The sequence below is a fragment of the Dioszegia hungarica genome (assembly GCF_025882075.1).
Source record: "Dioszegia hungarica strain PDD-24b-2 chromosome Unknown MKK02contig_8, whole genome shotgun sequence".
In the NCBI taxonomy this organism is placed as follows: Eukaryota; Fungi; Basidiomycota; class Tremellomycetes; order Tremellales; family Bulleribasidiaceae; genus Dioszegia; species Dioszegia hungarica.
The window spans coordinates 1,315,485-1,343,135 of NW_026515770.1; the positions used below are offsets into that span (position 1 = coordinate 1,315,485).

The 27,651-nt window shown below is 57.1% G+C and overlaps 9 protein-coding genes across 9 annotated transcripts; 4 read left to right on the forward strand and 5 right to left on the reverse strand.

Annotated features, from left to right (window-relative positions):
• Positions 1-240: 240 nt before the first annotated feature.
• Positions 241-3,219, reverse strand: MKK02DRAFT_44192 (CNG04540-like protein; the record flags this gene model as incomplete). Its single annotated transcript, XM_053092821.1, has 20 exons — positions 241-514; positions 1,195-1,219; positions 1,273-1,347; positions 1,389-1,424; positions 1,460-1,676; positions 1,712-1,772; positions 1,806-1,834; positions 1,870-1,915; positions 1,947-2,008; positions 2,058-2,172; positions 2,208-2,319; positions 2,352-2,527; positions 2,570-2,673; positions 2,707-2,741; positions 2,776-2,830; positions 2,865-2,879; positions 2,917-2,952; positions 2,997-3,034; positions 3,069-3,173; positions 3,213-3,219. The coding sequence occupies 20 exons, from the start codon at positions 3,217-3,219 to the stop codon at positions 241-243; spliced, it is 1,623 nt and encodes a 540-aa protein (XP_052945279.1).
• Positions 3,220-3,578: 359 nt separating this feature from the next.
• Positions 3,579-6,190, forward strand: MKK02DRAFT_44193 (STE like transcription factor-domain-containing protein; the record flags this gene model as incomplete). Its single annotated transcript, XM_053092822.1, has 13 exons — positions 3,579-3,631; positions 3,680-3,803; positions 3,848-3,892; positions 3,948-4,044; positions 4,128-4,257; positions 4,305-4,359; positions 4,404-4,409; positions 4,462-4,472; positions 4,515-4,631; positions 4,675-4,738; positions 4,780-5,122; positions 5,156-5,516; positions 5,560-6,190. The coding sequence occupies 13 exons, from the start codon at positions 3,579-3,581 to the stop codon at positions 6,188-6,190; spliced, it is 2,037 nt and encodes a 678-aa protein (XP_052945280.1).
• Positions 6,191-6,706: 516 nt separating this feature from the next.
• On the reverse strand, positions 6,707-7,824 carry MKK02DRAFT_44194 (uncharacterized protein; the record flags this gene model as incomplete). Its single annotated transcript, XM_053092823.1, has 6 exons — positions 6,707-7,016; positions 7,061-7,141; positions 7,184-7,241; positions 7,545-7,666; positions 7,762-7,772; positions 7,810-7,824. 6 exons carry the CDS (start codon positions 7,822-7,824, stop codon positions 6,707-6,709), a joined length of 597 nt encoding a protein of 198 aa, XP_052945281.1.
• A 626-nt stretch (positions 7,825-8,450) lies between these two features.
• On the forward strand, positions 8,451-14,812 carry MKK02DRAFT_44195 (chitin synthase-domain-containing protein; the record flags this gene model as incomplete). The annotated part of the gene is made up of 10 exons (XM_053092824.1): positions 8,451-8,506; positions 8,554-8,865; positions 8,910-9,033; positions 9,076-10,857; positions 10,898-12,790; positions 12,831-13,544; positions 13,586-13,855; positions 13,899-13,954; positions 13,999-14,760; positions 14,794-14,812. 10 exons carry the CDS (start codon positions 8,451-8,453, stop codon positions 14,810-14,812), a joined length of 5,988 nt encoding a protein of 1,995 aa, XP_052945282.1.
• A 128-nt stretch (positions 14,813-14,940) lies between these two features.
• Positions 14,941-17,394, reverse strand: MKK02DRAFT_44196 (uncharacterized protein; the record flags this gene model as incomplete). Its single annotated transcript, XM_053092825.1, has 13 exons — positions 14,941-15,123; positions 15,173-15,310; positions 15,364-15,426; positions 15,470-15,532; positions 15,590-15,689; positions 15,745-16,137; positions 16,190-16,312; positions 16,358-16,390; positions 16,435-16,500; positions 16,550-16,612; positions 16,673-16,822; positions 16,900-17,323; positions 17,385-17,394. 13 exons carry the CDS (start codon positions 17,392-17,394, stop codon positions 14,941-14,943), a joined length of 1,809 nt encoding a protein of 602 aa, XP_052945283.1.
• Positions 17,395-17,566: 172 nt separating this feature from the next.
• MKK02DRAFT_44197 (uncharacterized protein) lies at positions 17,567-21,407 on the reverse strand (the record flags this gene model as incomplete). Its single annotated transcript, XM_053092826.1, has 6 exons — positions 17,567-17,728; positions 17,775-17,878; positions 17,931-18,030; positions 18,078-18,319; positions 18,363-20,892; positions 20,937-21,407. 6 exons carry the CDS (start codon positions 21,405-21,407, stop codon positions 17,567-17,569), a joined length of 3,609 nt encoding a protein of 1,202 aa, XP_052945284.1.
• A 561-nt stretch (positions 21,408-21,968) lies between these two features.
• On the forward strand, positions 21,969-22,886 carry MKK02DRAFT_44198 (uncharacterized protein; the record flags this gene model as incomplete). The annotated part of the gene is made up of 2 exons (XM_053092827.1): positions 21,969-22,539; positions 22,588-22,886. The coding sequence occupies 2 exons, from the start codon at positions 21,969-21,971 to the stop codon at positions 22,884-22,886; spliced, it is 870 nt and encodes a 289-aa protein (XP_052945285.1).
• A 114-nt stretch (positions 22,887-23,000) lies between these two features.
• On the reverse strand, positions 23,001-24,715 carry MKK02DRAFT_27303 (major facilitator superfamily domain-containing protein; the record flags this gene model as incomplete). The annotated part of the gene is made up of 4 exons (XM_053087329.1): positions 23,001-23,735; positions 23,779-23,920; positions 23,971-24,560; positions 24,581-24,715. 4 exons carry the CDS (start codon positions 24,713-24,715, stop codon positions 23,001-23,003), a joined length of 1,602 nt encoding a protein of 533 aa, XP_052945286.1.
• Positions 24,716-25,066: 351 nt separating this feature from the next.
• On the forward strand, positions 25,067-26,937 carry MKK02DRAFT_24748 (RNA processing-related protein; the record flags this gene model as incomplete). The annotated part of the gene is made up of 8 exons (XM_053086929.1): positions 25,067-25,085; positions 25,139-25,323; positions 25,372-25,482; positions 25,529-25,602; positions 25,648-25,741; positions 25,787-26,277; positions 26,326-26,433; positions 26,484-26,937. The coding sequence occupies 8 exons, from the start codon at positions 25,067-25,069 to the stop codon at positions 26,935-26,937; spliced, it is 1,536 nt and encodes a 511-aa protein (XP_052945287.1).
• Positions 26,938-27,651: the final 714 nt, after the last annotated feature.

Sequence of the window (27,651 nt, forward strand, 5' to 3'; positions counted from 1 at the left end):
CTTGCTTGCTACAGAGGGCGTCACCATGCATAGCACAAAACTATGTCCAGCATTTGGACACCAGTGCGCGGAATCGTCAGAACAGCCCCGCGCCTAGTGAATGCAATTGAGGCAAGACATGTACAAAATGCATGTATTGTAACTAGATATATACGATTCACACCAGCTGAACCTCGCCCGATATGTTCTGATTTGTCAGCTTGACCCCGAGGCAGAATGGAGAGAACTCACGTCTCGCACTTAAGCGACGACACAACCGTAAGTCCACATGCTGCGGTGGTTCTCGGCGTCCTTAGGCGCCTCGGTGACAGGGGTGGACTGAGCGACGACGCAACCGTAGGTCCACATGCTGCGGTGGTTTTCGGCGTCGACGGGGGCCTCGGAGATGTTAAGGGTGGCAGTGAAAGCGTCCATTGTAAAGACTTGAGAGTGGTTTGTGGTTGGAAGGGTGGAGTTGTGGTTGTGGATGTGGAGGATTGTTGGGTTGAGGGAAGACAATATCGCGAATTCGACACTGTTTATATATCTCTGTCGTGACCGAATTGGTAGCCTCTTGTCGTACCAAGATGCCTATTGTTCTTCAACAGACAAAAGGAGACAACAAGGCCGATCCCTCGGGAACAAAAGCGGAACAGGTGGGAGGAATAACGTTTTGACCGACAGGGGCGACAATTGCACAGCATGTTGGAGGAACAAAAGGCTCTTTGTAGATCGCATCTGACTCCCTTTTGTGCTTGCTCTAAGACAATGAGTTGGCAGCTCATGGTACCTTACAGTACAAAAGGCTACCGAGGAGAACAAAAGGCGGAAATGTGAAACTGCCAAACCTAATATGAAACTGCCACTTCCGGAACTTCATTACGTCATGTCACGAGTGTGGCGATCTCAGCTGTTAAATCTCTGTTGATCGCGACGATTGCTATTCTGTTGCATACGATGAGCACTACGGTCGTAGGGCGAGACGCTATATACTACAGTACACTCTGGCTATTGCTCTTGGAAAGGGCCGCAGTAGCCCTTTGCGGACCCACATTATATGAGCACGGCCCTGCGCGATCAGCGGCAATCGAACGGTGACTAACCTATACAAAAGAAGGTAGGCTACAGAGTCTTCACCTCCTCCGTCCAAGGTGAGAATGTGCTCTCTATAACAATTAGCTTAATTTCCAAGCAGGAAGGGTATCGAAAGCATACGCAGAGACGGTGGAGACTTTGTCGTCTGCGGCGTCAGTCTACAATTGGCAGGAATGCGACGAAAGGAGTGAAACCTACCATCAAACTTGAGCCACATTTCCGTGTTGAGCGGGGCTAGCGGTTCATCCTTTCGAGTCCACCCCATGTAGTGCCCTTCAGTTCAGCTGATGCTCCTGTTTCAGTCTTTTGCTCACCTGAATCTGCAGAAGCGCCTTTGTGCGTCACCATACCTGATATCAGCTGAAGGTCGCTAGAAACTGCTCACCGCAGAGCTCGTAGATCCCCGACCCCGACACCTCAGTTTTGGCGGAGGAGCTAGCCATCTGCTCGTGCTCCTGCCTACGCAGCTCCAATTCTTCGTCTTGCTGGTTGCCTTTGATAACGCCTTTATTGGCATTCCGGCGTCGATCCTCCCGGGCAGCCGAGATCCTTTTCACCGCAATGTTATCCGCTCGGGTGATCTTCTGAAGCTCATCGGTCATCTCATGATCAGCTACAAGCCGTACCTTCAGCTCACCAAGTCTGACACGTCTAGCTGCAAGGGGAACTTGACTTTGCGCATGATTTTGGCCTTTTTTCTAGCATAAGCGAGCTGCATTAGGGGAACTCACTGAATGTCTCGTCGCCAGTAGAAACGGACCTTTCCAGTCAGTTTAGGCCGTATGCTGAGCTTACCATGTGGACCGAAAGATACTGCGGTAGCTGGGCCATGCGGGATTGACTACTTCAGCACAACATTGAGAGCTACTCACTGTAAATACGATGCCGACCGCCCCAAGGAGGGACTGCTCTTCTCCACTTGCTGTGAAAGTGACTGGTAACATTAGTTACTCGAAGTTGCTCGAAGAGCAGTCAACACATACCTCTTGGATACCTGACAAGAGGAAATTGGTCGTCACCGAGATGTTGCACTCCAATTTTAGGACCGTCTCCGAACGTTCGGTCATCGTCTCCTCAACGTTGTCGAGGCACTTTTGACTGGGCGTCAGCTTCAACTCCGTTCACAAGCTCACCTGGTCCGTAATTGGATGCCCATCAGGCCGTCGATGAATGATGATGATCCGCTCTCGCCTGGGATAGACGAGCGCAGAGAATTGATGATCTGAGTCCAAGCCTCATCCGCATCTGCGATCAGCTCAGTCGGTGCGAAGACGTACCTTGCTGAGCATACTGGCCCCGGGCATCCCTCTCAGCGAATTGGGGTGCGAGCACGCGCAGGGTGGAAAGCAGATCCATCGGTAAAACTGGAACAGCGTCCTTGGACATGGAGCGCAAGGTCCCTTTGACAGAGGAGGTGAGTCGGCCCTCAGCAGATGTTGGGTTTTTGAGGGCACTAGTATCAGCACAAGTTTGGCTCGAACACTGGAATGCTCACCCGTCAAGAGCGGCCGGTATCTGCGGGATCGACCGAAGCATCTGCATCGTGGAGTTGAGGTAACATGTCTGTCCGAGGTTGTAGAGACCGACGGGATCAGAGAGCTACGTCAGTTGAGCAACCTCGCGCCAACTCACTCCTTGCGCGGAGGTGATTGAGTCCATATCCTCCACTACCGTCAGTCAAACCTCCCAGGTCTAACTCACGGAACTGCGCGGGTATTGCCGGCGCCTGAGGTATGGGCCCAGCAGATCCTACCACCTGGTTGATGAGTAAGGCACGTCTGGAGACTGACTGTAACAATCTGATCCTAAGTTATCAGCTCTGGTGCCAGTCAGGTCTCTCACCTCCTTCCAGTCAAACGAGCTCAGATTGGCGGAATCCTGCCCAGATCAGCGATCAGCGATTCGCAAAGGCTTTGACCAACCTTGAGCATGCCGCCTTTGAGCATGATCTTCATTCGCTCTGATGCGTCAGCTCTCCCCTCGGAAGAACGAACCGATGGGTACACCAGTCGCTTGGTATATGGCCTGCTTGAAGTCGGTCGCCGACCTAGAAACGTCCACATTGATGGCGTACAGATTGCCCGTGTGCTTGACCTGGACTGATGGGGTCAGACGAGTACACAGCCTGGAGCGCTCACCTCTCATAGCGAATGATGTTCTATAGCTGATTTGTTCTATAGCTGATAGGGATGTACAGATCACTGCAGCTGGGTGAAGTCGAGAACACGTCGAGAAATCAGAGACGTAAAGCGGTCGTGATAGCGGTTGTGATGTGCATGATGAAACGTGATAAAACACACGTCATCCTAGTTAGGTCAATACGTAATCTCATCCCCCGCTATAGCTTGTTTCGGAAGAGCTTGAAACAAGCCCCTCGCCAGTCTCTTTGTATCAGGTGGGAAAAGCCTTCATCCTCCAATCCTCTTCTAAAGCTGAGGAATCCCGACCGCGCCTTCCCCTAACCTCGCAAGCATTCACAGTCCGACGAGACGTGGAACACCAAGATGGAGTCGACAAGCAGCAATCCTGGGGCAAGCGCGGGATATCAGTACGAAGGGTTCGTTCTTCGGTATACTTGCGCTTAGATGTGAAGGCTTACGCTCAGGCCTCCCGCACCTTCGGCCGGTACAGAGCTTTTGTACCCTCTTCCTCTCCCCGATAACATTAAGCCTCGACCCCTGACCACCGAGGAGGAAGCACGCATCGACACTTTATCTCGCCTGCAATTCGTGAGAACCACATCAGTGATCCGCCATCATAAGCTAACTCATAGTTCCTCGCGACTGCTCCCACAAGGTGGCAGGACAATCCTGGGATGGTGAGATCGCTATATCAAGCCTATCCCACCTTTCTGCGCGGACATTGACCTTCAGATAACATCGCGTATCTCCAAGTTCCAGCTCCCCAACGGCGAGTGCATCTCGTGCGTGCTCTGGAACGGTCTCTACCACGTCACTGGTACCGACATCGGTAAGTCCTCCCTCCATTTCTCCCGTCTCCTTTTCGATTCTCCCGCCACTCTTTTTCTCCTGAAACACCTCGCTGACCCCCAGTCCGTGCTCTGGCCTTTAGGTTCGAAGCCTTTGGTCGACCCATCCACGCTACCAAGAAGTGGGAAGAAGGTGTTTTCTCTGATCTGAGAAACCTCAAACCTGGAACCGATGCTTGTTTGGAAGAGCCAAAGTAGGTCCGAGCGGGCGCGGAATGTGGGGGTTGGGCGCTGATCTTAGGTCGCCGCTATTGGACTTTTTGTTCCGGAACGGCTGTATCAGGACCCAGAAGAAGGTGAGTAAATTACTACATCAAAATGAGTAGAGCTGACTTTTCAGCAAAAGGTAAGCCCGGTCTGTTCTCCATAGGTAAGACTAATCTGACCCTTATCTGCAGGTATTCTACTGGTGAGTTCTTTCCTTTACTCATCGGATGACGCTAATCTTCAGGTTCTCTGTTCCCCATGACCGTCTCTTCCTCGACGCGCTCGAGAGAGACCTCAAGCGTGAGAAGGCCAACCAAGAGCCTACCAGTATCGTCGTCGGCGAGCCGGCTCGGAGCTTCAGGTGAGCATTTCTGTCCCTGACCTTGGACCTCGCTGACTTTCAGGTATGACCCTCGCCGCAGCTTGTACGACCAGTTTGCCGGCCAAAACCCCGGCCTCAACGTCCTTGTAAGCCCTCTCCATCCAGACCTAACCCTCGCTGATTGCAGATGCGCGACATGGTCTCGTACGCCGACGCACCGATGAACAACTACGAAAATTCGTCCATGTATACCCTCAACCCGCTTGCCGAGTCGTACCTGCACCAGCCCCAGTACCACGACGAGCAGATGCACATGCACATGCACGGGTCGCCTCCGCCGCGCGTCATGCTCCCGTACACCCATACCGCGTTCGAAGGGAGCCCGACCTACAAGCGCCGCCGGATGAAGCCCAGAGAGTCCTCCGAATCTGGCACCGCCATGAGCGAGGACGCCAGGGGCCCCAGTGTCGACGTCAGGGACACTGACTCCCCCGACCCGGACCACATGGGCGATAGCTCTTTTGCTTCCGGTACGTCGACGTCGGAGACAGAGCTGACTTTAGACGAGAGCAACATGCTTCCTCCTCGCTCCAAGAAACCCCGCGCCAAGTCTAGGGCTCGGTCCAGGCTCAGCTCGCGCGGCGGTTCGACCGATCCCCGCGATGGCGAGAGTCGCAACTTTCTCTGCCCGTACGACTTTTGTCACCGCCCCTTCAAGAGGCTCGAGCATCTCAAACGACACGTCCGCACCCACACGCAGGAGCGCCCGTACGTCTGCAAGCGGTGCGACCGGAACTTTAGCCGCCAAGACAATCTCGCGATGCACATCAAGACGCACGAGAAGATGGATCGCGAGGGCGGGGTCATGAGCGATGAGGACATGAGGGGATACTCCGAGAGTCCCGGTCCGGACATGATGTACGAGTGAGTCATTCCTTGTTTCAGATAGAGTATCGCTGACGCTCAGCCAATACTCGCGCGCGTCCAGCGCCATGCCTCCCCCGTCGATGGCGTACGCTCGTCACTCGACCCTCCCGCCCAACTTCTCCTCGGGCGCGCCTATGGGTGGTTCCCCCTTCCACCGGTCCATCACCCCCTCGTACGGTGCCCCTGCGCACATGCTCAACGTCCCCTTTGGGACCCCGTACGACAGCTCGCGCCGCCACCGCTCGGCTACCCCTTATGCGCCGGCCACGTCGTCCAACCTTGCGTACGCGCAGCCGGTCATTGCTCCTCCCGTCGATCTGATGGGTGCCTACCCCACGCCCATCTCGGCCAACGACGGCAGCGTCCTGTACGGTCTCGACGCCATGCCCATCCCGATGGAGATGACGACCTCGCAGGACGAGTCGAACCTCCCCACGCCGATGCCGGGGCAGCACCACCAAGTACCCATGCCGGTGGGCATGTCGATGCAGCAGCAGATGCAGCAGATGCAGCTGCCGGTCCCGATGGAGATGGCGATGCCCGAGTATGGCATGCCGGCGCAGTACGAGACGGGGGCGGCTCAGCCGGGCTGGGGCTGGAGGAGCTACGAGCCGGGAGCGTTCGTCCCTTCCGAGAACGCCGAGGCTAGCGCGTCGGACTATAGGGAGTAGGCGGGTGGAAGAATAAGACAACAAATGGAATGGCGCTGGCGCAAACAAGATGCCGGGCGGAGAGCGGAGGGGAGAGGGGGGCAAGGCGGTTGAGGTGTTTATACTTGGCGTAAATCATGTCGCGGAACGGAATCCTTCTCTTCATCTCCCACCTTGTTCCTTCCCACTTCTTTATAATTCGGTTCTGGATCGTTCCTCCTTTATACCCCGGCGATTGTACTTGTAGTAGGATACCCCTTGACTTTGGTGGCTTGTCCGGTTTTCCTTCTCTTCCCTTCCGGCTCGATTCGTAGATTCAGCTCCTGTTTGGGTCTTCAGTGTGATAAGATATGCATTCCTTGGTCGACTATGAGAGGCGCTGGTCAGACTTGATGCAGGCAAAGAAAGACTCAGGCATGGTTGTGCATAAAGTCACCCGACTGAAGACTAGAGGACGGATACAGGATACCGAAAGGACTTGACTCGAGAGCGATATGAGAGAGCATACTACGTCCGCTGCCCCTCGTCCAACCCTCTTTAGTCGTCCCGCCTCTCCCGGTCGTCCTCCCTGTCCATGTCGTGGTCGTCCCGCTCGGCCTTGGGAAGCGGCGACCTGCTCCCCTCTCCCACATCCTCCCGCTTGCCGTCCCGGCGGGGAGAGAGGGACCTGCGGCCTCCTCGGTCCTGCTCACGGTCTCCACCTCGCACGGGCGAGGGGGATCGGCGGCGGGGCGCATCGCGGTCGTCTCGGCGAGCATCGCCATTGTCTCGGCCGCCATCACGACGGTCGTCTCCTCGGCGGTCGTCACGCCTGGGCTCGCGCTCGCGGCGTTCGGGTCCACCAGATCTGATTATTAGCTCGAGATCAGGGGATGTTAGGGAAGAGCTCACCCGTCGTGCCTCCACGCAGCGGAAGGGGGACGCTTGGCCCACTGAACAGTGATGCGGCGACCGTCGATCATGCGACCATGCCTAGGAGTCAGCAGAAGTCTCTGAAGAGCGAAAGAAGCTCACATGTCATAGTACGCATCCTCGGCGTCATCCTCCCTGCGGAACTCGATAAAGGCGAACGCTTGGATCGGTGAGCTCGGGTCCGTCTACCGTGTGGCGTTCGAGAGGGAGCGATGGGCCGCGCCCGAGAACGAAGCGCAGGGTCTCGAAGGAGGTAGAAGAAAAAGAAGCGACCGCGGAAGCCAAAGGGACGGGGACGAGGAAGGAAGATACGGAATGAGGACGAATAACGGGAAGGATCGCTCAATCGTCTCGCCTTGATCGGATCGGTCATACTCGCCTAGTGCAGGGCACTTCGCACCGCTAGGGGACGGCGGGTACTTCCCCGCTTCGGATCGTTCGAATCATCAAGACGAAGACTTACGGGACGAGGTCGGGGTCTTGAGCGCCGGGATATCGCACCGGACGAGGCGGCCGTATCGCTCAAACTCATAGGCGAGGTCTCGCGCGCGGAGCTGACCAGAGAAGCCGGAGACATAGAGTACGCTGAGAGGTCAGCTGGTGAGGTGGCAAAGAGCGAGGTGGAGCGATGAAGGCAGAGGGAGAGGGGCTGGAGGATGTGCGAAGAAGCAGATACTGACGTTCGGTTGGCCTAGAAGATTAGCGCTGCGTCCATGACTTGAGATCACCATTGTACTCACCATCGTGCTTGACTTTTGTGCTGCTCGTCGAGATAGCTAGCTGTTGAAGAAGGATGTATAGTAGATGGAGGTGCAGAGGTATGCTGCTGCAGAGAGAGAAGGAGGCGAGCTGCTGTCCGGCCGGATTTTCATTTTCAGATGAGCCAGATCTGACGTAACACAGGGTGAATGACCATTTATAGTTCCGTTTGTGGCACAAGCCCAGGCTGACAGAACGAGGAACCCCGCAGCTGGAACCCATGCATGCAAGCAACTACGCCTTTTCGAGAGGCCTCTGAATATGTATGGTAGGTCGGGCTGCCCAGAGTGCTGTCTCGAATGAGCAGGCAACACAGGCTGCTCGCAAAGAGCTCTCTGCTGCTTGAAAGTGGCATTACGGCATCTCTCGTTTCAAGTTGGTGATCGAACGCGCCGTAAAAAGGCTACTCACCTCCTTCGCACAGCCTTTCCATAGTAATCACTTCTTCGATACAACCCTTTCCTTTCTAGTGTGATCATAACGAAGTGGGTAGACGAGAAAAAAATACGACCAGTATGATCTAATCGCATCGACGTGTATTTGAACGATCTCATCACGACCCCTCCCTTCCAAATCACCGCTCCCTTCTCCCGTCAATCCCTCGATCAACATGTCTGCGCCACCAAAAAACAGCTCGTCTCGCTTCCAAGGCGTGAGCGATCTATCGTGAGCTTCCCTCAAATATGATCTCACTAGCATCCGCTGATCGCCAGAGCTCTACCGTCAATAGCGGAAGATACCATCCTGGCCACCCTACGCGAACGCTACCTCGCTTCCCAGCCCTACACCTCCATATCCTCCTCCGCCCTCGTCTCCGTCAATCCCCACACCTACCTCCCGATTAATGGCGACTCGTCACTACAAGACTACGTGTCGGAATACTACCAGTCCGCGGTGGACGACGCGACATCGCGAGATGCAACGCCCGTGGTCAAGGAGAAGCTGGGACCGCATATTTTTCGGCTGGCGCTTTCGAGCTACTACAACATGAAGCGGACAGGGCAGGATCAGATACTAGTCCTGACGTGAGTGCGAAGTCTGACTACAGGAGAGTTGTGCTGATCTGCAGTGGCGCGATGGGTTCCGGCAAGACGGAAATGAGGAGACTCGTCATCAAGGCCATTGCGGAAGTGGCCATCGCTGCACCGGGGAAGAAGGGCTCCAAGCTAGGCGGGCAGATCGCAAATGCCCAAGTGAGTCTTGAGATCCCACCCTTTGACAAAGCTGACGATCAGTACATCTTGGAATCCTTTGGAAACGCCCATACCCTTACCAACGACAATGCCTCCCGCTTCGGCAACTATACCGAGCTTCAGTTCAACGAGCGAGGTCGTCTTGCCGGTCTCAAAGCTATCGAGTACTACTTTGAGCGGTCTCGAGTTTCCCAAACCCCGGCGGTCGGCGAGCGCAATTTCCACATCTTCTACTACCTCGTCAGCGGCGTGCAAGGGGAGGAGCGGTCCTTCCTGAAACTCGGCAAGGTCGACGATTACCGGTACCTCCAATGCCGGGTTCGGCGGCAGGGGACGGAAGACCAGCAGCGCTTCGAGCAGCTCAAGCAGGCGTTCAAGCACGTCGGGCTGTCGCAGCGGCTCGTAGCGCAGGTCTGTCAGCTCCTCGCCACCATCCTCCATATCGGCAATCTCCACTTTACGGCGGATGATCGGTCGCATGAGGGCGCCAGCGTCGTCAATTATGAGGTTCTAGCCACGGTCGCCGAGTTCCTCGGCGTCTCGCACGAAGCGCTCGCGGAGCTGTTCTCGTTCAAGACGTTGCTCTTGGGGAAGGAGGTTTGCACCACCTTCCTCGACGGCGAGCAGGCGGAAGGCGTGCGGGATGAGCTCGCTCGGACACTCTACTCGCTCCTCTTTTCCTGGCTCAACGAGCACATTAATCAGAAGCTCTGCAAAGACTCCTTCTCCTCCTACGTTGCCCTCCTCGACCTCCCCGGACACCAGAACGCGTCCGTCCAAATGGGCGCGAGCGTCAACTCGGTCGACCAATTCTGCTTCAACTTTGCCAACGAAAAGGTTCACAACTGGCTGCTTCACCGTATCCACGAGACGTCCCTCGAAGAGGCGTCCAAGGAGAAGCTGCCGGTCACGCGGTTGCCGTACTTTGACAACTCGGAGTGTCTACGGATGATGAGCGACTCCAAGGGCGGGCTCATCCATATCATGGATAACGAGGCGAGGCGGAAGCGGTCCGAGTCGAGCATGCTGGAGGCGATGGGCAAGAGGCACGCGGGACATGCGTCCTTTTCGGTCCAGGCGGATAGGGGATCGGGCGCGTTCACCATCAACCATTACGGCGGCTCGGTGTCCTATTCGGCGGAGAATTTCCTGGAGCGAAATGCCAACGAGACTAGCTCGGACATCTTGCGTCTCCTTCGGGGCAGCACGGCCAGCCACGTCTCGGAGGACCAGGGGTCCAACAACCCCTTTATCAAAAGCCTCTTCTCGTCCAAGAGCATCACGACGCAAGTTCACCCCCGGAACGACGAGACGATCGTTGCGGTCCAGCAGCCGGTCCGGCCGATGCGTGCCCCGTCCATGCGCCGCAAGAAGAACTCCAAGCTCGCCGCAGTGGACGAGGAGAACAACGCTGGCGATGACGGAGACGAAGTAGGCGGCGGGAACGATGCCTCGGCGGGCGGGCACGAAATGCAGTGCGTCGCAGGACAGCATTGGCAAGCTCTCAATTTGCTGCTCTCGAGCTTTGACCAGGCGCAACCCTGGTTCATCTTTTGTCTACGCCCGAACGACTCGCAGCTCCCGGCGCAGGTCGAGATCCGGTCGATGAAGGCGCAAATCAGGGCCATGGGGTTGTCGGAGATGGCTCAAAAGCTGCAAACCAGCTATGAAGTCCGGATGACCTATGCCGAGGCGTGCGAGCGGTATGGCGAGGAGCTGAGCGTGAGGGGGATTCTGGAGGGGCCGAGCCATGTTGATCGGCTCAAGGATTTGAAGCGGGTCTTGAGTTATGAGGATAAGGATATGGGTATTGGCGCCAACCGAGTGAGTTTTGTACATGCTTCGGGGATGAGCTGACTTTCAGGTCTTCCTGTCACATTTGGCTTTCCATCGATTTGAGGACCGTCTGCGGGCAGCAGAAGGCGACGAGCAGCGGAGACCGCGAGAGGAGGTGGAGATGCTTGAAGGCCGGCTTCCGGACCCTTTCACTCCCTACCGATCCATCTCGCCCGCCTCCCCTGCATTCGAGAAGGACCCTTACGACCGCGACGACTCTCAAATTGCCCTCCCTCTCGTCTCCCACGCCCAGCCTCTCCGCCACCACGACAACTTCTCCGTCGACGACTTTGACGAGCGAAGAGAATTCGCTCCTAGCGAGATCTCGGGCAAATTCGGCGATGCCGCGTCCAACGTTGGGACCGAGGCGTATGCTCCGTCGCGAAACATGTTCCGGGACTTTGACACCAAGGAGAAGGATGTGCTGGACACGGCGCCGCAAGATGGAGAAGTGACGGAAACGTACAAGGAGTCCTCTGCCCGTCGGCGGTGGGTGGCCTTGTGCTGGATCCTGACCTTCTGGGTCCCTGGACCGCTGCTGTCTTGGTGGGGAGGAATGAAGCGGCCGGACGTGCGCCAAGCATGGCGGGAAAAGCTGGCCATCAACATGATCATCTGGTTCATCTGCGCTTGCACCATCTTCGTGATCGCCATTCTCGGGCCGGTCATCTGCCCTACCCAACACGTCTTCTCTTCCTCGGAACTCGCCGCCAAATCCTACACCAACGACCCCAACAACGCCCTCGTCGCTGTCCGCGGAGAGGTGTTCGACCTGGTCTCCCTCGCCAAGACCCATCTTACGGCGGTCCCGGTCGTCCCCGTCCGCCAGGTCATGCAGTACGGCGGTCTCGACGCGTCCAACATCTTCCCCGTCCAAGTCAGTGCCCTCTGCTCCGGTACGCGCGGCTCCCTCAGCCCCTACGTCACCCTCGATACGACCAACACTACCGACCCTTACTCCAAATACCACGACTTCCGGGCGTACACGACCGACCCCAGGCCAGACTGGTACCAGGAGCAAATGATCGTCATGCGCTCCCGATTCCGCAAGGGGTTCATGGGGTACACCAAGAAGGACGTGCGGAACATGGCGAGTTCGGGACGGGCGGTGGGGATCTACCAGGACAAGGTGTACGAGTTGACAACATACATTCGGCAAAACGGCGGTGGGCTTCGCGCACCGGACGGCGTACAGCTCGGCGCGGACGATACCCGGGATCGGCAATTCATGTCGGACCAGGTATTGCAGGTGTTCACCTACAATTCTGGCCAGGACGTCACCCAGCTCTTTGACAACCTCGCTTCCAACATCGGTCAGGACGTCGTCAATTGGCAGCGGGACTGCCTCCGGAACCTCTTCATCATCGGCGAGCTCGATACTCGCGACTCGCCACAATGCCAGTTCTCCACCTACATCCTCCTCGCGCTCTCCATCGTCATGGTCTCCATCATCGGATTCAAATTCATCGCCGCCCTTCACTTTGGCTCGTCCCGTGCTCCGGAGAACCACGACAAGTTCATCATCTGCCAGGTTCCTTGCTATACCGAAGGCGAGGAATCTCTGCGGCGGACGATCGACTCGGTTGTCAAGACCAAGTATGACGACAAGCGAAAACTCCTCTTGATCATTTGCGATGGCAATATCAAGGGGTACGGAAACGAAAAGGCCACTCCGGCCATCGTGCTTGATATCCTCGGCGTTGACCCCAATGCCGACCCCGAGCCGCTCTCTTTCCAGAGTCTCGGCGAGGGTGCCAAGCAGCACAATATGGGCAAGATCTACGCGGGGCTGTACGAGTGCTCAGGTCATGTTGTGCCCTACCTTGTCATCGTCAAGGTGGGCAAGCCGACCGAGCGGCCCAAGCCGGGAAACAGAGGAAAGCGGGACTCGCAGATGGTCGTCATGCACTTCTTGAACAAGGTGAGTTGTTCTAAAGTGAGGTGGACGAAGCTGATTTCAGATCCACTTCAACGCTCCGATGAACCCCCTTGAGCTCGAGATGTACCACCAAATCAAGAACGTCATCGGTGTCAACCCCAGCTTTTACGAATACCTCTTCATGGTCGATGCGGACACTACGGTCCAGGAGCTTTCGCTAAACCGGCTCGTCTCGGCCATGATGCACGACAAAAAGGTCATCGGTGTTTGCGGCGAGACCTCGTTGGCCAACTCCAAGCAGTCTATCGTGACTATGGCGCAGGTGTACGAGTACTTTATCTCGCATCATCTCGCCAAGGCATTCGAATCACTCTTCGGGTCCATCACCTGCCTTCCCGGTTGTTTCTCCATGTACCGCCTTCGTACGCCCGACACCCATAAACCCCTCTTCATCTCCAACCAGATCATCCACGACTACTCGGAGAATCGGGTCGACACGCTTCACCTGAAGAACCTGCTTCATCTCGGAGAAGACCGGTACCTCACTACCCTTGTGCTCAAGCACTTCCCGGCGTACAAGACCAAGTTTGTACGGGATGCGCATGCCGAGACGGTTGCGCCAGACTCGGCGTCCGTGTTGCTCTCGCAGCGACGGCGGTGGATCAATTCGACGGTACATAATCTCGCGGAGCTGGTCTTCCTTGATCAGCTTTGTGGGTTCTGCTGCTTCTCGATGCGCTTCGTCGTCTTTATCGACCTGCTATCCACCGTCATTGCCCCCGTCACCGTAGCCTACGTGAGTTTACCTAATCTTTGGAGGACCAAGCTGATGAACAGATCGGATACCTCCTGTACATCGTCATCGGCAAGGGCGGTACCATCCCCATTCTTTCCATCGTCATGCTCGCCGCCATCTACGGTCTCCAGGCGCTGATCTTCATCTTCCGGATGCGGTGGGACATGATTGCCTGGATGATCTTTTACATTCTTGCCATCCCCGTCTTCTCTTTCTTCCTTCCGCTGTACTCGTTCTGGAAGATGGACGATTTCAGTTGGGGAACGACCAGATTGGTGGTCGGTGAGAAGGGCAAGAAGATGGTTATTCATGTAAGTCGCTTTTCGGAGAGTAGGTAGCAGGGCTGATGTGCAGGATGAGGGCAAGTTTGATCCGAGATCGATCCCGCTCAAGAGCTGGAACGAGTACGAGTGAGTATTATCTCCAGGTTGAGGGGTCCAAGCTCACCAAGCAGGAATGAGCTATGGGATCACGATTCGAACCACTCTGGCTCTTACCTGCCGCCAATGAAAGCCGAATACGACACCCACTCGGTGGCGGCTTCGGGGTACGGTGGCGAGTACGGTCGGCCCGGCTCGGTCATGACAGCCAACGCACCCGGAAATGGCTACAATCCCCGCGGCCTCACACCTATGGCGAGCTACCAGGACATTCACGCTCAGGCACAAGCCCAGTCTCGGGCTGCCTCGTTCTACGCGGCCCCGCAAGTCCCGTACGGCGGGATGGGGATGGGTGACCCTATGAGCCCATTCGCGAGCAACCCAAACCTTCAACAACCGGTCATGTTTGACAATCGGTCAATGTACCAAGCTGCGCCCGGCCCCGGCTCGGCATACAACTCATTCTACGGGACCCCCAACCAAGGCCAGATGCTGCAACATCGGGACTCGTCCTACTCGCTCAATCAGCAGGCGCAGGCGCAAGCTCCTCGGCCCGGAAGCCAGCATATGCCAATGTCGAATCAGCCCTCTTCGCGCCCTGCCACACAGGTGCTGCCAGAGATGGACTGGGCGCCATTAGACATGGGCGAGGCAGGTATTTCGGACGCACATCTGGAGTCGTCGATCAGGCGGATATGCGCAGAGGCGGATCTGGATAACCTGACAAAGAAGGGAGTGAGGAAGCAGCTCGAGCAGGAGCACGGAGTCAGCTTGGATCAGCGGAAGGAGACGATCAATCGCATCATCGAGAAGGTGCTGAACGGTGAGTACCGCCTGTGCGCTAGAAAGGGTTGAAGCTGACTTGGCAGAATGATGAGATCACGATAGATAGACGACCACATTCTGTATATGAACCCATCATGGACATTGCTAGGTATCCGCTATCATGTGTCGGACAATGCAATGCTACTGCAAGATTGAGGTCTTGAGATGCTCAGTACCTGATTTCTGTTGACCTATAGCTCAGGCTCAAACGGCCCAGTCCACGCTGCTCCACCGTTCACCTCCTTCTCCCACTCCGCCAACCGCTTCTCATCCCATTCCTTGTCCTTCAGCTCCGCATCCGGCGTCTTGAGAATGTGCTTGTCCGGATCAGCAGCATATGAGGAATGTTCGAGCAGCTCGGGCGGGAGGTATTCCTGCGCTTCATCAGCTGGTTGCCTCAGCTTCCGCTTCCACTTCACTGACGTTATGGACCGGATGTGCAAAGGCGGGGTTGTATGAGTACTCCTTCCCATATCCTAGCTGCTTGAGCAGCTTCGTGGGCGCGTTCCGGATCTGCAGCGGGACTCCAGGAAGAGGTGGTTTCGAGGCAAGTGCTTCGGCCTGGCCTTGTCAGCTGGTCCGTCTCTTGCGCGGAACGTGGTGACAGGGCTTACTCGCTTGTAGGCCGTGTAAGCGCGGGTAGATTTCGGCGCTTCGGCGAGATACGCTACGCAGTGCTGGTCTTCAGCTAGGGCCAGCGAAAGTGAAGGAGATACTTACTGCCAAGTTCAAGCGGCACTCGGGGAGACCGATCACTTGACAGGCCTGATAGGTCGCCATAGCCTACTTGATCAGCTCACAGGCTCGACGAAGCGAAGTCAACCCGGAGCCGAGGCGTACCAGAGGTAATGCGTGGGGATCTGCCAGGCCGACATCTTCGCTGGCGACTACTACCAATCTTCGGGCGATGTACAGAGCGTCCTCGCCGCCAGTGATCATCCTAGCAATCCGGTCAGCTTCATGTCTCCACGGTCATGGATCAGCTGCAAGCTCACCTGGCCAGCCAGTACATCGACGCACTCCCGTCGCTTCCCCTCAGGCACTTGTGGAGGGCCGAGATCATGTCGTACCGCTCCTCTCCACTCCGATCATACCCCTTTCTCAAACCCTTGCGGACCGCATCCATCAACTGCTCGTCCCGCTTCGCCTGGTCTCCCTCTATCTCCAACTCCCCTAAAGCACCCAGAGTGGACTGAGCGGGTGAAGTGCAGACCTTTAGGGCGAGCTCGAGGCTGTTCAGTGCCTGTCTGGCATCTCCGTCCGCTACGTCCGCCAGGAAAGGGAGAAGGTCGGGAGGAAGACGGGGTGCTGGGTCGGGCAGGGCCGAGAGCGCATTCTCGAGGATCTGAGTGAGAGCGGCGGGACCATGCTTGTGCAAGGTGAAGACTCTGTCGAATCAGCTGGGAGCTTAAGTCAAGGAATAGCCGACAGCGGACTCACTGACATCGGCTCAGAAGAGCTCCATTCACCTTGAACGAGGGGTTCTCGGTCGTGGCGCCAATGAGCTGCACCCAGCCGTTCTCGACATATGGGAGGAAGAGATCCTGCTGAGACTTGTTGAACCTAGCTGATCAGCCGTCGCTAGCGTATCAGAGCAAGCCAGCTGACCTGTGGATCTCATCAACCATCAGAATGGTCTTCCTGTCGGATCAGCTTGGAGCCATCTCACAATCTTGCCGACCCACCTTCCCGTCAACTTGAGGCCGTTGCGCGCTTGCTCGAAGACCTGCCTGACGTCTGCTGCGCCGGAGCTGGCGAGTCAGCCAAAGATCCCGCGTGCTCCAGGGAGATAGGGCCCACCTTGTAGCTGAAAGCTCCTTGAAGTCCGCATCTGCAGTCTTCGCTATCAGCCTAGCCAGAGTCCTAGTGGGTCAGCCTCTCCTCCTGACAGTCTGTTGTCGATAATCTCAGAAGGAGACTCACGTCTTGCCACATCCCGGAGGACCCCACAGGATGCAGCTGCCGATACCTTCGCGGGCTTCTATCCTTGCTCTGAGCAGGCTGCCGGGACCGACTATATCTGCCTGCCCGACGTAGCCTTCCAGAGAGGAGGGTCGAGATCGTTCTGCCAGTCTGTAGGGTCAGTTTTGCTTCTCCCAGCGACGACACGCGCCGTGGGCGTCATGGGATGAATCGAGAGTCAGACGTACGGCTGAGCAGCAATTAGCGGGTTGATCCTAGACTTCTTCTCCACCTCTCCCCCTCCCGCTTCCCTCTGAGTAGCAGCGCGCTTGACGAGATCCTTCGGCTTCACTTCCTCATCTGCATCGTCCAGTGGCTTCTTCCTCTTCACGCCACCGCCAAAGATGGACGCGACCGGCTTCTTCGGTTGTGTTGGGCGAGGAGGGGTGTCGTCCCCCACCTCGAAGACCTCCCGGGAAGCGTGCCCTGAAGCAGAAGCGGGCGCTTGGCTCGCGCTGGGAGTGGTGCGCTTGGGCTTGATATCTGCCGAAGGTGTGGCCTGGGAAGAACGAGCAGCAGAGGATGAAGGCCCGGCGAGACCTCTGCAGCGGAGGTCAAGGTGCAGGTTGATCTCGGTGTCGACGACTTCCTCGTTGCATACTGGACATTGGACTGTAGACTCAGCCAACTCGAAAGTGCTCGGTAGTTTGACGAAGATGTGCGTAGCACTCACCCTTCTTCATCCTGCGGGCACCTGGAAAGACAAGAGGCGAAGTGGAGGTCAAGAGTTGTTGTTGTTGCCTCGACACGTCTGGGGCATGGCATTGCAGGATGTGGTGTCAAGGTGCATCTACAGTACAAACACAACAGTAGTCTATCAGAGTGTCCTGTTCAAATGAACCCAAAAGATCTAGTCTACAACCGCAACAAGCCCTTGCCTGTAAACCCCGTCTTCTCCTCCTGCTTCTTCTTAAGATCTCCTAATGCGACCAGTGGCCCCGCAGCAGGCAGTGACGGCTTGCGTGTGACCGGGGCCTGACCTTGCCTGGCTAGAAGGTGAGGCTGGAGCGCGAAGCTCTACTCCATCAGTACAAATCTCTGGCACGAGGAAAGGGGAACTGACCTTGGCATCGTATATCGCCGCCATAAGCTTGTACCCGACCCCATCCTCGGCGCTGAATGTGTGCAGGTATTCTTCGGGGTTCTGGAATGATGCTTCTGGGTCAACTGTGCGAGTCAGCTCAGCATCCTCAGTTCGAAAGTGAGAAGCTGTACTCACTTCGCTTCATCACGAAGAAGAATGGCTTTGGCCCTGGGTATGGCCGAGTCATTTGGTACACGTCGAAGAAGAGAGTGTTGATCTGGACCTCCTCCTTATTCTGAGTGATCAGCTTTGCCCGGTCGTCTGGGAAGAGAAGAGGCTCACCTTCTCGTTCTTCGCCAAGAATACCTGCCCGCCTCTGGTCTCCAACCACCGCTTGCTCCACTTTCCCTTCTTGCTCTCGTACTGGACCCATGAACCCAGATATGGCGCCGTATGTGGGATAGACCTCTGGAGCGTGGGAGAACCGCTGATGGTCTGCCTGATGACGAGGCAATTGTACTTTGCAGTCGCGTCCCATCCGCGAATGACGGTTTGGAGCTGTTCATACTCCCGTATTTGCCGTTCTGAAGAGTCAGCTCGACCCTGATCGATAACAGACACACTCACCACAACCAATCTCTGCAAAGATCTCGACCACAACCCAGCTCATCCCTCTTCCCAGCTCCTCCAGCTCGCCATTCCTCATCGCCTCGGACAAGACATCCCTAGGCGTCGTCTCCGGATAAATCTCCAGAGTCACCTTCTTCCCCTCCAGCGTACCGATAAACGCCTTGACGTGAATAGCACGCGAAGCAGGCATCGGCTCGGCAGCCGCGGCACGGATCATATTCTCGTCAGAAGGCATGCCATGCCGAGCGGTCGAATTGGAACGGGATCGCTGGCGCGAGACAGACCGCCTAGACGCAGTGGTATTTGACCTGGAAAGTGAGGATGAGCCGGCGGCGACGGTGAAGTCCCCGGGGATCGGCGGAGGAAGTCGGGATATGGTAGCTTGGGTGTGGGTGGAGTTGGAAGAGGGATTGCGGGTCATCTCCGCAGTAGGGCGAGATGTAGGAGGGGGCACGAGTGGGCCATGCCGGGTGGAAGATGATCGGCTTGGCCCAACCAAAGGGGATGGCAGACGCTCCTCGCCCATCATGAGCTGCGGAGAGGTGGTAAGATTGCCCACGAGGGGGCGAGGCGGAGCCCGCTGCGTCGTGCTACGGACCGGCTCGGTGTTGGACCGTTGATGTGGCTGAGCAAAGTGCAGCGTTGGCTGCTGTAGCTGGACCGGCTGAGTTGCATCCCGGACTCGAGGCGGTCGAGTGGCAGTAGCCCAGGGATAGTCGCTGGGAGTGGCAGAGATCGGTGATGCCCGTGGCAGAAGCAGCCTCTCCAGCTTGCCAATCAGGATGTCCGCAGGTACACCTCCTTCCCCGTTCCACCCACTTCCACCGCCCGGATTCCGACCTACCAGCTTGATCTGATTCGCCTTGGCCTTGACCCGCTCTACTCGCTTTTGCACTGACCGCGCCTTCTTCTCCTGCTGCGCCGCCAGCGCAGATGGATGCAGCTTTGAAAGCGGAACATCGTCCTCCTCTGATGACTCGTCCGAGGAGTCTCTGTCCCATTGGCCTTCTCTCCGTAGAGACGGTTTCCGCTCCCTGCTGTCATCGCGGGAAGAGGAGCCGCTGGCCCCACCAGACCGCCTCATTCTGCCTCTTGGTACAGGCTCGAGCGGCTGACTCGCCCTGTCCTGCGTCCGACTGGGCCCGGCCGTGCAAGACGATGACGCGACGGTGTGGGTCCGAGTGGACGATGCCGAGCTGGCCGCGACAGCCACGTTGCTGAGGACCGTATCGGCCGTAAGGTCGCCCGGTTGAGAACTGAGCCTGTCGAGACTAAATCTTGACAGGATCCCGAAGGACTCATCCGCATCGACGACGGGGAACGCGCTGATGGCTGCTTCCCACGAGGACGACGAGAAGGCGAGCGATGACGAGTTGGATATCGTCTGAGCCGGTGCCGAGCGACCCAGCTTGGACGGGCTGCTATTCCGCTTGGCGGCCTTTACGCTTGCGGCCCGCTCCTCTTCCTCATTCTTCTCTGGCGTCGGCCAGATGCCCAGCTGCTCGTACAGGTCAAAGAAGCTGGAGCTGGTCGGCGGTGACCGCAAGCTCATACTGGTCGACCGAGACCGGGGGAGCAGCTTGTGTCCGGACGCGCTCCGGGACATGTCGCCTGAGCCGAGCGGTTGCGAGATTGGTGCTGGGACGGGCGGAAGGGGAGCGTTGGGCGCCGAGGACATTGGTCCCGCTGAAGAAGGCGAGGGAGGTAGAGGGAAGGAGGTGACGATGCTGAGGGATGAAGGCGTGGACTCCTTGGACGGAGCAGAGGGCGCGCTGGTAGGGAAGGGGAAGTATGGGGGGTTAGGCGGAAGGAGAGGGGGGCTCTCTACTGGCGCCGAAGTGTTGCTCAGCGCGAGCGAGTGGCGAATTGACTGACGCAGCGAGGTCATACTCGTCATCCGCCGCTGTGGCCGAGGGAGGGGCGGAAACTCCGCCTGCATGGGAGGAGCGCTGGATGGCTCCTTGAGGTTGGCGATACTTTTGCTCTTAGGAATCTTTGGCTTGGTAGGGTTGATGAATTCCTTCAAGCTCTTTAGACTTGGCGAGTGTCGGGGAGCACGAGGAGGAGGAGCGGACGACTGGTATCCCTTGGACGTCGCATCCAGGCGGGACTGGAAGGGGTCGGCGGGGAAATTTGGGTAGAGACCGTATGACTCGCGCTGTCCCGAGGGTGTTGGGGAGGTAAAGTCCACGCCTGCCGCTCCTGAGCGCTTGGCTACCGAGCTGGGCGGTGTGGACGCGGAGAAGGGCTGCCCGAGCGCGTATTTCGACTGAGGGAGCTTGGAGGGGAGCGCAGGTACAGGTGGTGCGTTGGGAGCATTGGATATCTCCCTGAGCGCCGCCGACGACTTTGACCGGAACATCCGCTGCATCCCTCGCTTCCACGACCCCTTCGTCTTGGTTGCTGACGGGTCGTTCTCGTCGTGCTGGGACTCGTGCTGTGGAGGGCTGAAGAAGGCGGGAGAGGCGGTAACGGGTGTCTGGATATAGGATTGGGGAGTCGGCGGAACAGGAGGAGGGGAAGAAGTCTGAGGATCAGACGGAGCTCCAACAAATACACTAGCACACTCACATTCTCGTCCGGGGATACAACGACCAGCAGCTCCCCTCTCCGCCCTTTCCCCCTCAGCTTCGCCTTGCTCTCCTTCTTGGTGAGCCCCTTTGGCGCCTCCGGACTCCGCTCGGGCAGAGGGGAATCCCTTCCTCGCTTCGCCCAGCCCCAGATCCCCGCCTTCTCCTCATCCTGCACAAAAGGCGAGGCGGTCCCACTCCGACTTCTCGACTTCATGCTCCCCTTCCCCGTCTTGATACTGGACGGCGCGGCGGACATGGAGGATGAATACCTCGCTGTCGACCCCAGCGAGTCCTCCTCATCCCATATCCCGTCCGTCGCGTAGATGCCTACAGTAGGCGTACCCGTGTCCTCGCTGTGCTGATAGTGGTCATCCGCATCGACGAAATCATGGGTGGTCGTAGCGGGTGCGTTTGAAAAGTAGTCGTCTATCGGGGCAGTGACGCGATATGAGGCGCGGTAAGCAGTCATCGCTGCTGGGTCTCTGATTGGGGGCTAGAGGAGGATGAGGAGTGAAGCTGAAGCTGCTGCTTGCTTCTATGCAGTCAAAAGAATGCTTTGATCTGAGCGGTATACGGATGTTTGTTGACACTGGCGGATTTAAGCTTCTGCCATTCGGCCCTTATCGTGCCTGAAGTCATCCCTCATCCCATGGGTCATGTCCACTCTTCCAGATACTCAACATTCGCGAGATCTCGAGCATGCACTGCAGCATCGAACTCTACCCAAATGATCGTCCATACATATGCTCGATACAAGATAGATCGAAGCATCGAAGGTTGTGAAAGAGGCGACAGCAGGACTCGAGGAGCAGAAGCTGGAGCAGAGGCGGCGGGAGGTGTCTCTCAAACGTGACCGCGAGCAGAGACCGCTCGGAAAGCACTCATTCTGTAACGATCATATTGCACTGAGACAGCTCATTTCTTCATCTAAGGCGCGTTGCATATGCCGCTGATCACTCACACCAATACTGATATATAGCCGAACAGCCTACACCGCATGCTCTACCATTACCCCTCAAAGCCGCTCACCATGCTCTCCCCCGCCATGTCTTCCTCTCAAAAGTCCGACCTGCGTGCCTTTATCCGCGCGACCAGGCTCAGCTCGGATGACCTCATCTACTTCCCCCCCAATGACTCACAGCTTGCTCTACCCCTCCCCACGAGCAAGTCCGCTACATTCTCCCGGTCCACCTCTGCCCCACTGCGCCCGGGTCAACCCATCCGTCGGACCTCCTCATTCGCCAACCTCCTTAACATGCTTCGCCGCCCATCCCTCTCTTACACTGCCGACACGGTCTCCACTCGGGCGGGTCCCTCTCTTGACCTGGAGGAGCCGGCCAGCCCTAGGCGATACCAGCCGTACCGTCCTGGCGACGTGGTGGACATCCCGCAGCGGTCAACAAGCTTGTCCTGGCTCCCGCCAGACGAGCCTCTGGTGGCCGTGAGTAAGAGCCGTGCGGCCCAGGTCATCAATGCCAAGGAGGTCAGCCCTCTCGAGCTGGAAGTAGCTGCAGAGCTACAGGAGACTTTCCGGGAGTGGGAAGAGAGGTTCGGCTTGGGAAGGGAGGAGGGGCAGGCCTCGCCACTGCAGCACACTTCCCGTTAGTCGCGGGTCTACAGTGCTGATAGAACCTCACTGACACAACCAGCTACCATTGTCACTTCTCCACCCTCCCCCAACTATCCACAACTCCTTACCCCTGGCCCCATCACCTACGATTCCCTTAGCCCCCTCCGCTCGCAGTTCTCTTGCGACTCGGATGACGACGAGCGGTCCGCCGTCCTCGAGGTCGTACGCTCCAGGGACGCCAGGCAACAATCCTCCCCTGGTAGCATCGGGCGTCTTACTCGCAAGATGAGCAGCGCAATCGCGCTTAGCCTCGCGCAGAAGACTCCGTTGATGAAGCGAATCGCATTGGGGCAGAGGCGAGACACCAGTCCGGTCTAGGCGGCGTGTCGGAGGGGTACGGGAAGGGCTGACGATCTTAACGATTTGTCTCATTTTGGGACAAGGTATATATACATACAACGACTATACGGTATCTTGAGCTAGCAACGAAATCTACAGTAGATCTATGTAGGCGTCTACGAGGAACACAAGCCAGACCAGCCCAATCCACGCCAATGAAACCCCAAGATACACCTTTCCCCTGCTCCTCTCCCGATCCGTCTGCGCCAGCGCACTGCTTGGTCCCTTCTCCGGCATCTCCTTCTCCCTGCCCGGCGTCAACTTCCGGATGGGTACGCCGTCGTCCCCGGGGTCCGACTCGGAATCGGTGTCTAGGCCGGGAAGGTCGTTCATCGGTAATGGCTCGTACTGCTCCGCTTCCACCGCACTGATGATGGCGCGGTTCTCCTGTCGTCTCCGCCTCTCCAAAGCCCATAGGCAGATCGCACAGCCCAGCTGGAAGATATTGATCAGCCAAAACATCCCCAGGAGCCCCTCGACCCCCTTTGCCGCTCCTCCCTGCTCCGGCTCTTGGCGCGCCGCGTCGAGCCAGATGCCAGCGAGGGTCTGACTCACGGCAGAACTGGCCATCTCCATGCTTTTGTGCAGACCGAGACCGAGGGGGACCAGCTCTGGCGGTAGGAAGCGAGGGATAAGGATGACCATGAGGAGCGTCGACATGCCGTGTCCGAGTGCAAAGAGGATCATGCCTGGCATAGGCGTGCCAAAGAGGGTGGGCGGCAAGGAGAGGTAGGAGTAGCCGAAGAGGGTGAGCACGGACGAGAGGAGGAGAAGTTTGAAGGTGGTCGTGGGAGTATGAGGGGATAGGCGATCCGTAATGAGACCGGTCTGTGCTGTCAGCTCCGCTCGACATCCCAAGTGGACGACATACCACTGGGTAAAGCACTAGAGCGCCAGAAAGCAGAATGGCAGCCTGTACCGCTGCAAACCCGTCGGTCAATCCGTACCTCTCCTTGACTATGTTGGCCGACAGGTGCAGGAATGGTGCCCAGATCATGCCAGAAAACACGTTCCTGCTACGTCAGCTGGTTCTTGGTGATATTGTTAGTTGGAAAGAGCTCACAATAGGATATACAGCCAAAAGACGTCTCCCAGGCGAGATACGCCTCCCCAGCTGAACCTCCTCTTCCCCACATGGTCACCACTGCCCTCTTCCCTGCCCCATCCGAACGCCAATCTCGAGCCATTCGCTGAGAAGCTCATCAAGCACAGCAGGACCGATAATCCGAACGGCGCCTGGTCCCCATATCCTTCCGCCAGTGGCAGCGAGACGAGTGAGGAAACAAAGCTGGCCATCTTGCCAGAGACGAGACCTAGTGCGAGGCTGATACCGAGGTGTTTCGAGGGCGAAAGGTGGGCAACTAGAGTTTCCTGTACGACCGCCAGTGGGGTCACGCCAAGTCCAAAGATGAATAGGCCGAGGGTCATGATCACGATATGACCCGTAGTGACGCCGACGAAGAGGATGAGCTGGCCGAGCAGGATACAGCCAGTAGCTCCGACCGAAGCCCAGCCGGTGCCGAATCGAGCGACCAGGAATCCGGCAACGAGGGGTGTCCACGTCGAGTTGAGGTTGTACGCCGCGATGAGGAGGGAGAACTGAGCATTGGAGGTGTTGAGCTCGCGGTGTAGACGGGATTTGAGAGGGCCGAGCTGATAGGTTGCACTGTGACTGTCAGCTCGTTCGTCGATCGAGCGATGTAGGCTTCCAAGTGCGATCCGACAGACATAGCGCATACGGCCAAGAGAGCAAAGACACGGCTCCGCGTGAGCTTGCTCGTGTGAGCTACAGGTTCGTCGTGGGCCATGGCATGTAGCAGTTCCGCTGATGCCTGGTCATCCATGTCGAGACCATCGGCATCGACCGGGTCGGAAGGTGCGCGAGGTCGCATCGCCGCCGATAACCCCGGATGGCTTTCAGACAGGCTTCGTACCTCTTCTGGGTGCTTATACGACGCTGGTGAGGGACGCTGTAGTGAACTATGATGATGCGTATAGCATATAGGCAAAGCGCCTACATATGAAGGGGGTTGGTGGAGGAAGGTGGAGGCGGGAGCAGTTTCTGAGCGACCACCAAGGTATTGACATCAACTTCTCCCTCTTCTCCATCTATATTCTTCTTTCTATATCACTACAGCAGACTCAGTAGCTCGGTCACAATGGATCTCGACGATCTTCGTGAGTGAACCATCCCCATTTTGGAACGGGAGCTGCAGCTCATCACCCCGTAGAGATAGATAACGCCTACAACCTCGGCGGGTCCGACGACGAGCGAGAGCGCAATGAGAATGCCGCTATTCTGGAGGATCTGGAGCGCAAGAAGCGGCTCAGAAAGATTGCTGTGCCGACGGATGACAAGAAGGTCCGGGAAAGGCTCAGGGCGTATGGCGAGCCCATCACGCTGTTCGGGGAGGGGGTAAGTCTTGCTGTTGGGTTCTTGGGTTATACTGAGCTGACTTGGTAGCCTGGAGATAGACGAGATCGTTTGAAGTATGTGCAGGAGCAAATACAGCACGCGAAAGGAGGAGACGCTATGCTCGAGGCGGATAGTTCGAGTGATGAGTCTGAGGATGAGGTGAGTGAAGTATGGGGGATGGGGAGTATCTGCTGATCCTTCCCAGGGCGAGTTCTACACGGAAGGCTCAGATGATCTGCTGCGCGCACGGAAGAAGCTGGCTCGATACTCCTTGTCAAGGTCAGCGTCCCCGGCCTGGAGAGTCGGGGTGAGCTGATGAAGTAGAGCAAAAGCACGGATAGCGAAACAGCGGATAGAAGTCGGGCTCCCTCTGGTGAAGATTGTTAATGCTCGGAAAGCGCTGTACACGGAAATGAAGGTAAGCCGGAGCTACAGTGAATGTGTAACTCAGCTGACAGTATAGACATTCAACAACCTAGGCTCGCAATTCGGCGATGACAGACCCCTCTCCACCATCCGATTCTCCCCAAACTCCAAACTCGCCCTTACGACCTCATGGACCGGTACTACAAAAGTATGGGACCTCCCCAATCTCAACATCGTCTCGACCAAGCGCGGACACTCGGAAAGAATAGGCGGAGCGGCTTGGCACCCATCCGCCACTCTGAGCCAATCAGAGAGTGTCGTCAACTTTGCCACTGGCGGTGGCGAGGGGGATGTCAAGCTCTGGTCGATGAGCGGGGAGAAGCCATTGGCTTCGATGTCGGGACATAGCGGGCGTGTCGGGCGAGTGGCGTTCCATCCTTCGGGATCGTTCGTCGGGTCGGCGGGCTTCGATGGGACCTGGAGATTATGGGATGTGGGGACGAGTAAGGAGCTGTTGACACAGGAGGGGCACAGCAAGGAGGTTTATGCGTTGGCATTCCAGGATGATGGCGCTCTGGCTGCTTCAGGGTGAGCTACAGCGTTGTTTTGTCCGGTAGGCGCGAGCTGACGTTGTAGTGGCTTTGACGCAATAGGCAGGGTATGGGATCTGCGCACAGGCAGGACAGCCATGGTACTGGACGGGCACGTGAAGGAGATTTTAGCGATGGACTTTGCTCCAAATGGGTAAGTGGACCCAGAGCTACCGCTACCGCTTGACCACAGCTGATATCCAGGTATCAAGTCGCCACCGGCTCCGGAGACAATACCGTCCGGATATGGGACCTCCGCGCCCTTCGTACCCAATACACCATCCCCGCACACAGCTCCTCCGTGTCCGATCTCAAATTCTTCCGCGCAACCGCCGAGAACCCCCTCAGCTCGCTCGACTCCCCATTAGGCAACCAGCCCATCAATGGTCACAATGAGGCGGCCGACGCCGACGTCGAAATGAACGGTGACAAGCCAGACCCAGCGGACGATCTCGCCAAGTCGGGATTATTCCTGGTCACAGCGGGCTTTGACTGTAATGTGCGGATATGGAGCGCGGACGAGTGGACGATGATCAAAAACTTGCCGACGGATGCGGGCAAGGTGATGAGTGCAGATATCAGCGGAGATGGGAAGTTTATAGGGAGCGCGAGTTATAGTAGAAGTTTCCACCTGTTCGGTGGGGACAACTCGTTATGAATAATGAGGAATGAGGAGTTGATCTTCCATGCGCCAATTTGGCTTCCAGTCCAGCTTGATGAAGTCGGACAGACAGGCGCACAGGTTGCTTGTAGTTGATTCAGAAGGGCGGCGGAGATGATCGGGGATTGACGAGTATGGATGGAAGTAGAGGGTGATCCAGCACTTTTGTAGAGGATGCGCCCGTCCGGATCCATACCCTCCGGACAAATTACTAAGCAAAATGAGAAACGCGAGCCGACTACAAAAGGTACATCCCGGGTAGCTACCCCGAGATGTACCCTCGAAGGGGCATGAGCCGCACGCCCTGGGCGGACACACACCTGATCTTCTCATAATGACCGCAATCCAGCCTCACGCTCTGGGTAGAAAAGGACGCAAGTCACCGTGACAGTCGGTATTGGTAGCTCGTTCCCGGTCGCACTCTCCACGCGTCTTTCGGTGATATCTAACGCCGCTTATGTGGTGGATCCCGTGAGAGTAAATAAGTGAGGTGGCGAAGTCGAGCGGAAGGTTCTCGGTGAGACAACGTGAATGGGCGTGGGTGGCAAATCTGTTAGGAATCTGAGATTCTAGGCTCTCTGAAGCGGGAAGCGAATAGGTAGCGAGGAGGCACCCCTGTTCGGAGGCGAGCTCGGTAGCGAGTAGGAACTCCTATGTGGAGTAGGAGATCCAGAGAGTGCGACGCCTGAGTAGGCGAAATCCCATGCCGTA